At 40.8% G+C, this 12943-nt stretch overlaps 1 protein-coding gene across 1 annotated transcript in view; it reads left to right on the top strand.

The window, feature by feature from the left end:
• DNAH9 (dynein axonemal heavy chain 9) overlaps positions 1-12943 on the top strand; it is a 975671-nt gene that overhangs the window by 597753 nt on the left and 364975 nt on the right. Inside the window, exon 56 of the mRNA XM_069200368.1 lies at positions 11726-11890. Within this exon, the coding sequence (XP_069056469.1) occupies positions 11726-11890 (165 nt within the window). The remainder of the gene's footprint in view (positions 1-11725; positions 11891-12943) is intronic.

Genomic DNA, 12943 nt, shown 5'->3' with positions numbered 1-12943 from the left:
TCAGTGGTGCTTCTTATGGCATGTGTGGGCTTGTTGAAAGAAGATGAGTCCTTTAACCAAAAGTATGCTCTCCTGCTTGTAGATGCGGGCTGGAAAAGCCCAACTACTCAGCAGGATTCTAACACAGAGATTCCACTTCAAATGTAACAAGCAATGGCAAAGCCAATCGTTCTGGCCGTTCACATATCCGCGGTTACCTCAAGAAATTGCGACATGTTCTTTCTAAGTCAGAAACAACTGTGTGAAGTCTTTAACAGGACTGCAGCCCTTCAGAACTTTACAGATGTACCTCTTAAGTCAGAAACAACTACTTAACAAGTTTGTCACAATGCTACAAAAACCCGCATTGATACTAAATGTCCCTGTTGAGTAGGATGCAACTGGTTAAAATGTCCTTCACAAATCTGAGGGGGTATGGTTTAGTGACTTGTGCTAATTTTCAGTAGGTTAACTAAATATACCAAAGCTGTTTTATAATGTGGAATGAGCATTGTAATATACAAAACATGTCTTGAGAGTTATGATAATAGTTGATGTAACCCTACTATACAGTGGGATTATTAGTAATTGGGAAGTGCAAGTGTCTAACAATTTCTGTTTTTGGAGACATATTTTTTAGGTGTATGTGTACATGTGCAAGGGCAATCTGCAGTCATTCAGAGTTAAAGCATCCAGTGGCTGGAGTAGACTGGTCTGTTGATCTATACTTTTTGCTGAGATGTGATGGAGTATAATTTGAGTGACTTGTGAACAGACCAGTAGCGAAAGAGTGTTGATTGTGAGCCCCTGTATATGTATATTTTTTCTATATAGCAATTTTTTTCAAAAACATGAGGATGGCAAGACAGGTAGAGCTGCCATGAGGACAGATCTAAAAAACAGTGGCTCACCACTTTAAATGACAGTCAGTCAACATAGTTCTAGTCCTCCCCATTCACCTAGCCAATAAAAGGCAAAAGCCAATTTTATAGGTTGAATAATCATTATTGTCCTTCTCAATCAACATCAAGCTCCATCACGCCATCCAAGTCTTTACCTTCAACTTACTGGGTCTAAACACAAATCGTCCTCTTGGCTCTAGGCTTAGAAAACGTTTAGCTGAAGACACCTCATTCCTATCACATTCCCTTGCCTTTCCTAGCAACTCTGTGGCCTCACACTCACACCCATGCTACAATGGATGCCATGTGCTTTTCTAATCATGGAAATGTTTAACCAAATGTTAAGCCAAAGAATATAGGCTGTTCAGTGTGGAACTGGTCAGCAAGGAAGATGCAAAAAACAAGATATTTGTTATCTAGAAGGTCCACCAAATTATGTTGGTCAACCACAATAAAATGGAATTCCATCATTCTTTCAACCACTGATATTAATGAAATATGCACCCCAAGTTACTCTCATATTGTTGTAAGTGAAATGATACATTACCCAATATCTGTTGTAGACATTGTCCTAGCAATTGCCACTGATTTAGAACCCAATTTCCTTTCCTTATCAATGAGGTAGCAAACGCTTTGTGTGTGAGTTAAACAATGAGATTAAGGCAAAGGGTTTGTGTCACTAGTGCCTCAAGATAGCAATAAAGGGAAATATTACACATGAATCCCCTTTTTGGTTTGGTTATCATGAAAGCTATGTATGTTTTTGCAAATAGGGAAATATTTGTTGAGAAAAATAAATGAAACACTGCCCCTTTCTGTTAAATATATGCGAGAAAAATAAGAGAAACCTATTTAATTATAATTAGGAATAAAGGGTTTTAGAGATAACATGCTCCGTTGTATTAAAAGCAAATTCTCTGTGCAGAAATCACACATTTTTTAAGATGGTACCAATAAGGTAGAGACAACAATTGCTTAAAATTCGATTATTCAGCTTTCATGAATCGACTGCTGGTGTCAAGAATAAGCCCTCACCAAAAGGTTATTGTAAATCACCTCGGAGTTCCATCACCTTATAAAAGAACTCAGCATCAGCTTGTTCGTCTGTTTGGTCACGGAACTCTTCTGCAACTTGCTCTAACCTTATAATGTAGGAATACTTTCTCCCACATGTATTACTTTTAAAATATACTTTACAATAACATTAGAATTAAATACATATACCAAAATAATTTGAAAAAGTTGATGTAAATAAAGGAAAGGGTAAAGACGATATAGTGTTTAATGTTGTGTTGCCTCTAATGTACAGACCCAGAGTGCAATGGGTCTCGATATAGTGACATGCAGCCTTCTCTGCAGAATACATCAAGTCCATTTGATCCAGTGCTTAATTTGATCTGGTGGTTTCCGCTGTGGAGCACTAGCACGTATTTTTGAGGCCGGCACTTAATTTGCCTCAAGCATTTACTGCGAGCAAAAGACACATGTAGGAAAGACTAGGAAGAGAAAAACGAAAAAGCGTCACAAAGGGAGAAATCAGAAAAGTGCAAGAGTGAACTGAAGGGGCAGGGAGTGGCTGTAAATGGGTTAAAGAGGTCCGAGGTGGCTTTAGGATTACGCTACCTAAGTATTCCGCGCTCGCATATTTAATTGCAGCAGCCGGGTGTTTCAGAGGAGAGCTTGGTGCACGTTTTTTTTTTTTACAAATGAAGCACTGATTTGATCTCTTTTCTTAAGCTGCACGAACAACTAGTGTCTAATGGTACCTGTGCATTTACCAAACAACTAGATGCCCAGTGGGATATGCTCTCGTTTAAGATAAGAATCCAAAAAGCAATAGTGTATTTATTTCGCTAATAACTTGAGGTTGTCTAGGACCTGCAACTAGTAAGTGATTGGATATCCAACCTTGTTCCACATTGCTGAATTACCTTAGAGAGTTCAATGCCCAAGTATCTGTAGAAGTAAGAATTTAGAGACTTAGGACAAAATTATTTTTTTAAAGGAGCGATATTCTCGAGTTGCTGGATTTTATCAATGGCACTGTGGTCATTGGCAATTGCTGATTGACTCAGTCTTATTTGCCCCACTGTGTTTTATTGAAGCCTCGTACTCAATAAGTGAAATTGAAGGTGTTCAACTGTACAGGTCCCCCATAGCCCAAGAATGGATTCACACCGTCCTATTGATACCATATCCAAGTTTTCCTGTACATTTTAGAATGACGGATGAACTTGCATCAGTGCCCTGGCAGACTTCATAGGTATGAGGGTTCTTGTCCTCATTGGTAAGTTGTAGTATTGCATCAATATCCTAGCGAAGGGTTGCGCTAGACGACATTGGTGTACATGGTACTGCGCCTTGACATTACTTATTTGGCGTTACGTTTTCAGCAGTTGGATGGCTAGAGCCCTTTCTAGAGGGCTTTTTAAAACCGCCCCAAATTTGACAATCACAAAAAATTAAAGAGCTATAAAGTTAGAACTGGACACTACGTTTTCTGTTTCATTTGTTCAAATGATGCAAAATCAACCGTACCAACAAGACTTGTGCCGTGTACCGCCTCAGCCTTAGTCAAGGGATTCATTTGATATTTCAAGGCTGAAAAATGCCTCAGCTGTTGTGCACTGCCCCGGGGGCTCTGCCGGTGTGTTCAGGAAAGCTCAAAGTCAGAATGAAGTTAGAGATGTGAGCAGGAAATTGGGACCTCAGTAAAGTCAGGCATTTCCTCTGTATTTTTGACACCAGATTGGAAATTAAAATATTAGAACAGTGCATACAATGCACTTAAATGAACCACCTTGGAAGGACTAGTTCAAGGGCACTGTTTTGCAGATAGCCTGAAATGATGAGCTCATATCCAGTAGTTGTCTTTCTCTGGACCAGTTTCAGGTTAAAATGTGTTGGTATGAAATACTATTGAAGACATGAGTAGGACAGAGATCGCTAATATAAATAGAAATGCTTGACATTTCTCATCTGGATTAAAGAAACCTTGAAAATCTGGAGGTTACATTTTTACATTTGTTCACTCCAATTTTGTGAATCAAGATTCTTAACTTTGCTCATTTCATTGCCTGTATGAATTGCACATTTCTTATTTCCAACACTATTTTGTGCATTTTAAATTTAATATAGATAGAAAAGGAAACACTGGACTACAACTCTTGATAAATTGACACAAGAAAGTGTCATAGCGAAATAATTCGATGTTATAGATGCCCCCATGCCATTCCTCCAAGAGTGAATAATCTGTAACCGGCAAACAGGGCTTCGGAGTGGCTTTTTTGTGATAATTGTGATTCTTCAGACTTGAACCGTAGTGGTTCTGACTAGTGCTAATCCTTTAATGTTTTGGGTATTCAGTATGGTGAGCATTGGTCCACTACTGCAGTCTGGTTTTAGTCTATTTTCAGTGTGACAAGCACTGACTACCAATTGGTTGTGCCCTCAGTGTGAGTAGCATTGACCTCCTATAGTGTGTGACCTATTCTCTGTGACTTGTATTTATATGTTATGTATTTCATGTGATTAACACTGACCCCCGTCTGTTCTTCGTTATAACTGTGACTAACATTTATACTTTCATATGTTGTGCATTCTCTGAATGCCATTAATATTCTGACGTGTTGTTTGTTCCATGTGACCTGCCTCTATATTCCAAAGTTATGTGTACTGTGTATGACTACAACTGATCCTCCTGTGTGCTTTGGAGTAATTGCGAATAAAACTGAACCTCTCTAATGTCTTGTGCATTTTGTGTGGTTCTCACTGAATCTCTAGCCCGTTGTGTTAGACTCTGATTACACAATATTCTTTAACGCTTTGTTGCATTAAGCTTGTTGATCATCCATCTTGTAATGCGATGTGTATGCAGTGTACCTAGCAATTATCCTCTAATGCACTGCATATTCATCGTGACGAGCACTGATGCTCTAATGTTCAGCTAAAGTAATAGTCAGGAAGGGATTCATCCAGCGGCATGACTGTCCAGTTTATTAAGGACAACGGTCTGTGCGTCGGAAAGGTTCGGATGACGCATGACGTTATTAGAGTAATTGGACAATTTAGGTTCATTCTAGGAAGTAATGCTTATAGACCCAGAAGCATCAGGAAAAATCATTCAGACTGAAGACTTTAATTGAACATCTACTTCAAATCAATAAAGAGTCAGGCATTAGCCCGGCACTGCGCTTAAGTCCTCTGTTTATCATGTCTCACTCTAAGCCTTACAATGGGAGATAAGGTCCCATAAATATACATTAAAGCATAGCTTGTCCAGCGGCGAACCTCACCTACCCATATAATGGGAATATACTTTTAGCTTCAAATCAGCACCTGCACTTTCTATGAATATCAATAATCACATTTGACAGATAATCAATGACATTGACAATTGATCACATGCAGAATTGCATTGAATACTGAATTAAGTTGTTAGCTAGTTGTATTAATAGAGTGCTCGCACACTCAAGGGTTTCATGGCGCTAGTATCACGTAGGAGTGTTGTGGCGAGATGTGGTGAGATAGTAAAGGCCTCACTTAACAGCCCACCCTAAAAGATCAGGAATAATAACCATGTCTGTGTGCGTTAGCTAAAGGCTTGTGTGAGGAGCTGGGTTTTTCATGCTGGTCTGAAAGATGCCAGGTCAGGTTTACATTGCAGGTCAAGAGGGGGCTAAGCTAGAGAACCCGAGAGCTCCGCACATCAGTGTTCTAAATCTCGGCATTTTAAGCAGGTTAGGTGTGTAGATGTGAAGAGTCTGTGATGGATTATATCTAGAAATTCTATGGATGGAAAAAAAGGGTCTAAGACATGAGTGGATTTAAAAAACAGACAGCAGATTTTAAAACTATCAGTTGTTTTATTGGCAGCCTGGTGAGTTTTTATTTTCCAAAGGAGGAGTTGTAGAAGTGTTTCTTGGTTGGTTAAATACCATTCAACTGCTGAATTTTGTTCCAGCTGTAATTTAGTCAAATCCCCATAGGGAGACCGCAATAGATTGAGGTTCCATAGTCCAGCCTCTAGCCAATTACTGATTGTTATAATTTGGGTCTCTAGTTGGCAGAGATATATACCCTGTCCAAGTAGGGACCACAGTCCTAGTCAGGGTAAGTTAGTTACACACCATAAATGAACCTATGCTCACCCTCTGGTAGCTTGGCACAGAGCAGGCAGGCTTGACTTCGGAGGAAATGTGTAAAGTATTTGTGCAATGATTAGAACAGTAAAACAGTGAAAACACCACACAAAATTAATCCACACCAGGTTAGAAAAATTGATCTTAATTTAATGAACAAAACGACCAAAACAACGAAAATTCCAAAATGAAAAAAATCCAATAAGTAGAAGTTGAGCTATGACTTTTTAAAGAATATCTGCAATTGTAGCGCTTAGAAACTTAAAGCACCAACTGGGGCTATCTTGTTGCACTATATTGGGGTCATTCCTAAATTCAGGATGATGGTGCTGGAGCGCGGCCCGGCTACAGGGACCAACCTTGTCCTGCTGAAACAGTACTTGTGTGGAGGGTTCCGTTGACTTCAAGGATCTAATGCAAGGAGAAGAGGAGGTGAATCAACAGCGATGCGTCTGTTCTGATCCACGCAGTCAGGGGATGCTTCGTTGTTGAACCACGGAGTCATTGACGCATTGCCCTTAAGGTGCGGTGTTGAACCCTTTTTGATCACGCAATGTGGTGTTGTTGAGCCAAGCAACCGGCAATGTGAAAGGTGATGCACTGGGACCCATGGGGATGCGTTGATCTGGAGCTGCGCAGTCAGCATTGCAAAGTGCTCATTCTCAGAGGCAGTGGTGATGCATCAGCGTCGAGGAGGTATACAGAGGTTACGATCAGTGCAGTGGCAGCAATGCATCGACAATGAGAGTTGGAATACAGAAGAATCCACTTCCAAGGAACCAGGACTGGATTGGCACCACTTGACAGGACAGGACTCACGGGTCCAAGTGCTGTAAGGAAAATGCAGGCAGTCTGTGATGTCCTGAGACTGTAGAACAGGACACAAGCCAGCAGGCCCTTGGAGTCACTTGAGTCTGGGGATGTAGAAACCCGGGCCAGTCCTTCTTACTCCCAGGGAAGGAGACACCAGGCAGCAGGGCAGGTCCAGCAAAGCAGGACTCCATCAGAGTCCTAGGAGCCTGGCAGCCCCTTCAGCAGCACAGCAGTCCTACGTCCTAGCAGAGTAGCCTCAGGTCCAGACGTATTCTGATTTGGTAGGGCCAGACGTCCAGTTCTTATACACAGTGGTGCCTCAGAGGTGGGGGTGACGTCAAAGAGTGACTTTATTTATAGTGCACTTTAGTAGGGGCTTATAAGTAAATTAAATATGCCAGTTGTGGATACACTATATTTTAGGGGAGTGAGCACCTGCACTTTGGCACTGGTTAGCAGTGGTAAGGTGCCCAGAGTCCTAAGGCTAACAAAAAGAAATCAGCAAAACTGAGGCAAAGCAGGCAAAATGTTGAGGGAAGACCAGCCTAGGGCTGTCAGGTCTAACACTGATGTTGTCTATTCCATCCAAAGAGAAATATGCATGCCATTTCCTAGCAGTTCTGAAAATAAAAATGCACTTTGAGACAACAGCTTTAACATATGGTCTCAATAATAACCAATTGTTCAGGATAACTCCTAAGCTTTTAGCAGCTTCCTTAGGTTTAGGGAGGCCTCCCATCTCTTGTGGCCAATACTCTTGTGTCCAGAGCAGAAGATTGGCATTCACTCAAACTATTTCAGCTTCACCTGTGTTAAGTTTCAGATTGTTGACCCTCATCAACCCGCAGATAAAACACATAGGCCCTCATTTCAACCTAGGCGGTCTCCTCCAGAGACCGCTGAGGTTCCACCGGGCCAAAGACCGCCAGTGTTGGCGGTCGTCCGCCAACCATATTATGATTGCTGGCAACCCTCCGCCCTTTTTTGGATGGAGAGCTGCCAGCAGCCATACTGGCGGTCGGTGGTGAAGTGGAGGCTGCTCCACCGTCACCGCCACGTCATCAGAACACCGCCCACCGTAATACGACTCTTGTATTCGGCGTGGTGGTATTCTGTTAACGGAGTGCTTGCGGCGGAGCAGCCCCGATGGATCCCGTTCCCTCCCTGAGGATCACCGGAACAGGTTTGGTGATCGTCCGTTAGGGGAGGGGGGTAGGGAGGTGTTGTGAGGTGTGTGGGTGCATGGGGGTGTGCGTGTGTGTAGAGGGGTTGTGAGTGCGTGTATGCATGCGGGGTGTAATGTGTGTAAGGGAAATGTAACGTGTATGCATGTGTGCATGTATGTGCACGTGTACGTGTGTGAGTGGTGTGAGCGTGCGTGTAGGGGGTGTCAGGGGTATCTGTGGGGGTTTCAATGGGGGTGGGAGGGTGGGGAGGGGGTCCTACTACCTTTGGGGGGTGACGGGGGGTCGTGTGTGTTGGGGGAGGACTCAGGGGAGGGGGTGGGGGAGCGAAGACAAGTTCCCTGGCACTGATGGTGCATACCACCATGGATTTCGTGGCGGTAGAAAACCCCACGAAATCCATGGCAGTATTCGGGGTCCTGATACTGCCAGTGGTCTAGTGACGGCCGCCGGGCTGGAGATGGTCTCCAGCCTGGCGGTCGTTACCGCCGTGGCTGACGGTGCGGGACATTGGTGGTTTGGCATATTCCAAACAACCAATGTCATATTGGGGCGGTAATGACCGCCAGCCTGTTTGCGGTCTTACTGCCATTTTTGCACCATCCGCCAGGGTTGTAATGAGGGCCATAATGTCTTGGAAATTATGCTGCAATGAGCAGTTTCCTCTTGGTAAAGTAATATTTGGGAACCGTCTGCATAGTTGTCCAAACTTACAGCTCCTCTTCTCTAGCTGTTTTATATGGGGCCTCATATAGATATTAAATAGGTGTGTGGATGGTGCAGATCCCTGGGGAACTCCGCATTTTATCTATATTCTTTTAGCTGTGAAGAGAGATAGAACGAACCATCAGGGTGGATCAGATTTAAAATGCTTTGTGCACGTAATTAATCTACTTTTCTGTTAGGTCGAGGGCACCCACCCACCTTCACAAACACACATGCCTACACTCTCCATCTCTACCCACGTGCCTTTATTCCCTGTGTTATTTACAAAATGATTCACTACTGCTTTCGCCATAGAGCGAAATGTACTTCAGTAATTGTGAACTTGTTTTGTTAAGAAAAGCACTAACACACATGCTGCATAGCGTGAGATTCTCTTTCACTATTTGCACTCGACAAAAAAGGAGAAATGGGTTTCCAGACACTGGCAGAGTACCATGCTTGAAAAAATGGAAATTAGTTCACTGCTACCTCCCATGTATTCTAAACATTATTAAAATTATCAGATCCGATTGCGAATCTCTGCAGCAATCCAGCCCCAGTCATCGAAAGTATGAAAGTTAATTAATTTCTTCTCTGGGTTCTTGCAAAAAGGTTAAATTTAGAGGTAGTTCACTTTGATTTTGCCTGGCTTTGTTTTCTGAAGATTAAAAAACAAATATTTGGTTTGAAATAAAGTTTGAACTGTGCCGTGTTTAGTGGAATATGCTTATATTGTGAACTTGAAAAACAAATGAGTTCACCCTCAAGGGATTAGGAATACGAGTATCCACCAAGTATTGATAGCCATCGTTTGTGTAGTGCCCCTACTTTTAGTCTTCCAAATCTTAACTATTTTCGATACATATCAGTGCATTATTTTGGATTGCAGTTGGAATACAGAAATTTATTTTTTACATAAAATGAGGGAATGGGACTGCAGTAGGTTATGCCACGTGCTAAATTTGCATCAGACTTTGGTAGTGTTGTCATCTTTTTCAAGTACAAATTCTGTCCATTTCGATAAATGCTGTTTGGGAAAGTCCAAGAGCTGGTAGGTGAAAACGATTTTGTCTAGAATTCCCAGTATTCTTTTCTAACTAGGAAACTAGTCATGCGTTTTCTCGTGTGACAGCTTTCAAATACTTTTTAAGCGGTTTCTTTCAGTCACTGTTGTTTCAGGCTTATATTTGAAACAGGAAGAATACCCGATTTCACTGCTTTTTCCACGTTTGTACTGGCATACACATAGAGACAGACCAGCGTGGTATATTACCAACCAGGTGGCAACCCTGGACATTAGCCATAAACCTTACTACATCAGTATTACTGTTGTGCGCTTTTCACGATCTTTCCATCAATCACCCAGTTTTTTACTGTGCATAAAATACAGATGTATAATCATTGGCAGAGGCGTAGTTTAAAGGGACGTTTAAATATGTCATAGTCAGTTTCTAGCATGATTTTACCAATTCGAGTTCTAGAACTGGTGATGCATCAAGTTCTTCTAGACAATAACTGGAATGAAAGTACAGTTCATAGCTTGGCTGGTACACAGCGAATTTAAAGGAAAGTGTAGAACACATTTTCAAAAAACTAGGACATCCTCCAGCTAAGTAAACTTTAGATGTTAAAATACAAGACTAAATTGCACTTAAACTGCACCTAAACCCCAGTAATGAAATAGTGGGCCTCCAAGTCCTTTTCTCTTATCTTAACTTCCAGGACTAATATAGGATTTGTGAGTGCTTAAATGCAGAAGATATATTTGCTGAGAGCTCTACAGACAGACTTATTGTGATGTAATTGTGTGTTCGACAGTGTTGTCTCTCTTATGTGTGATGAATGGCAACAAACCTCATATATTAAACACACAAGAGAAATAATTCAGTCATTTTAATGGTTAGATTAGACCACTTAAGTGGCAGTGAATCTTTCATTCCTAAACGGATGTAGCGTTAAGATAGATGGCTTAGAAGCCAGACAAACAGAAGGATGGTTCTGTAAATATGTGTGGCCACTTGGACGACTGGAAGCTAAGTCAGGACCATCCAGTTCCTAAAGTGTGACTGTCCTAGCCATTGATGAAATAAATATGTAGGCAGGCTTCCCTGACATAGAAGTGGTACATAAAATTGACACAAAGTGATGAATCCATTGAAATCTGATATAAATACTTAGTTGGATAAGTAAACAGAGAACAAATGCATGAAGATTATATGAATATGCATATTTGGGACGCAAATGAGACTCGATGGTGTCTTGTGTACAATAGACATAATCTAGAGCAGCAAAGGCATCTATTTCCATTTTGTTTTTGAATGTAGTAAGTTGATGCCAGTGTTATAATTGCAATGCCACATGTGAATGGTAAGTATACTAAACATTGGAGCAGATATTGTGATAAAAAGACAATGAAAAGAATGATGTCATACACTTTGAGCAAAATCTTTCCCTTGCCATTCCATTATAGGATTTGAAGTTGTTGAATTCTAGGAGCAATGTGTGTCTTGAGAGAGTTCAAAATGGCTGAACATATTGAAAGAAGGTTCTTTGCACAAGGCCCTCTTCTCCTTTGAAGATTCTCCATATCTCTGACCCAGAAATGACGAAATTATCCATCACACAAAGTAGAAATGCTGTTACCAAGTTTGCACCAAACCGCCAGGACTTCTTGGAAGTGATTTATTGATCATGCCAAAAGTTTCCTGTAACTAAAAGACTTGTGTTAAATATTACAGTTACAATATTTTAATAATAGTAGTACACTGTATAGTTCTCTACAGAACCTTACTTAGTACTTGTCATGTGTCTGTGTGAACAATTTAAAATCTAAAAGTTTCATCGGTTAACCTTTCTAAACAACTGTAATTATTTAAGAAATGCAGGGAGACTTCTTAAATTCTTACCATTTACACGTCTACTATTTTGAACAATTGCTATGTTGCAACACCCTTCAGCACAACATGTTCCGTGTTCTCACCATCTTACGTTTCCTCTACAGTCAAACCTCACAAAACAACAAAACGGATTTAAGATCACCTTGAAAACATTGGAGGACAATTTGCTTTCCCGCCTCTCTTCTGCTTCTGGAAACTTTCTAGGGGACACAGCCTTGGTGGAGAATTTAGAAATCACCAAAAAGACAGCAGCAGAAATTGAAGAAAAGGTAAGAAATGTATATTTGAAGGAAGCTATGTAAACAAAATGTGTGACTTAGCAGCAAGTGATCGAATAGTGGGAAGGGCTTGATGAATTAAGATAGCGTGGGCAGAGTTACAATACATTTTTGCAAGGTGCTAATGTATTCTTGGGACATAATTTAGTGCTTTGTGGAAACATCTTTTACCACAGTATTACAAAAGCACACTTGTTGCGGTGGTAATATGTGCACAGCATGCTTGTGGTTATTTGTTTCATGGGACTTTGTTGAAGTAGTGATGTTTGTTGGTGTTTTTGTGCTGTTGTGTTCTTGTGCTGCATTATTATCTTGTAGTGTTGTGTTGTACTGAAGTTGTTGTCTTTCGTTCTCTTTTGACTATTTTGCTGTATTGCGCCTTTTTTGTTCTGTTGTTATTTTGCTTTTTGCTATGCCATTGTTCTGAGTTATATTGCTTACTTTAGACATGTCAAATGCTGCTACACGTCATTTCTAAATCAACACACATATTTAGATTACATTGATAAGCAAACAACAATTTGCCAGTGTCTAAGGTGATAAATACCATACAAATTAGGCGGAAACTATGGCAGAGACTGGTCTTAAACTAACACTTTCAGTGGTCACCTTATATGATTCGGTTCGCTAGCCCACAAGAGAAATGCAGAAATGTTTAGGAGACATTGATGGAAATTGGATTATTATATTAATTATAGTGGTATATGCACAGACTGATGTCTTGAAAACAAGCGTGTTCTGAACCTTTAATTATTATCATTGTCTTAGTTTGTTATTGTTTTGTTGGCATTTCCATTACATTTCGATGACCACATGATAATCAGCTTCCTTTCATACTCGATACAAAGCTTGCTCAAAGCTGAGGTGCTTTGCACTACTGTATTTCCTCACTGAATTGAGCATTGGCTCACCTTCATGTTTTAAGATCTACGAGGTCCTGTACCTGAAGGTAAAATATGTACATTGCTTTACTTGCATCATTTCTCCATCATCATTGGTGTAAAAAAAAGTGTCATCATTTGTTTTGTGAATCTCTGATGACAT

This window comes from Pleurodeles waltl, chromosome 7, assembly GCF_031143425.1.
Source record: "Pleurodeles waltl isolate 20211129_DDA chromosome 7, aPleWal1.hap1.20221129, whole genome shotgun sequence".
NCBI lineage: Eukaryota > Metazoa > Chordata > Amphibia > Caudata > Salamandridae > Pleurodeles > Pleurodeles waltl.
The sequence above is the reverse complement of the archived record's forward strand: the minus strand, read 5'-3'. Positions and strand labels throughout refer to the sequence as shown.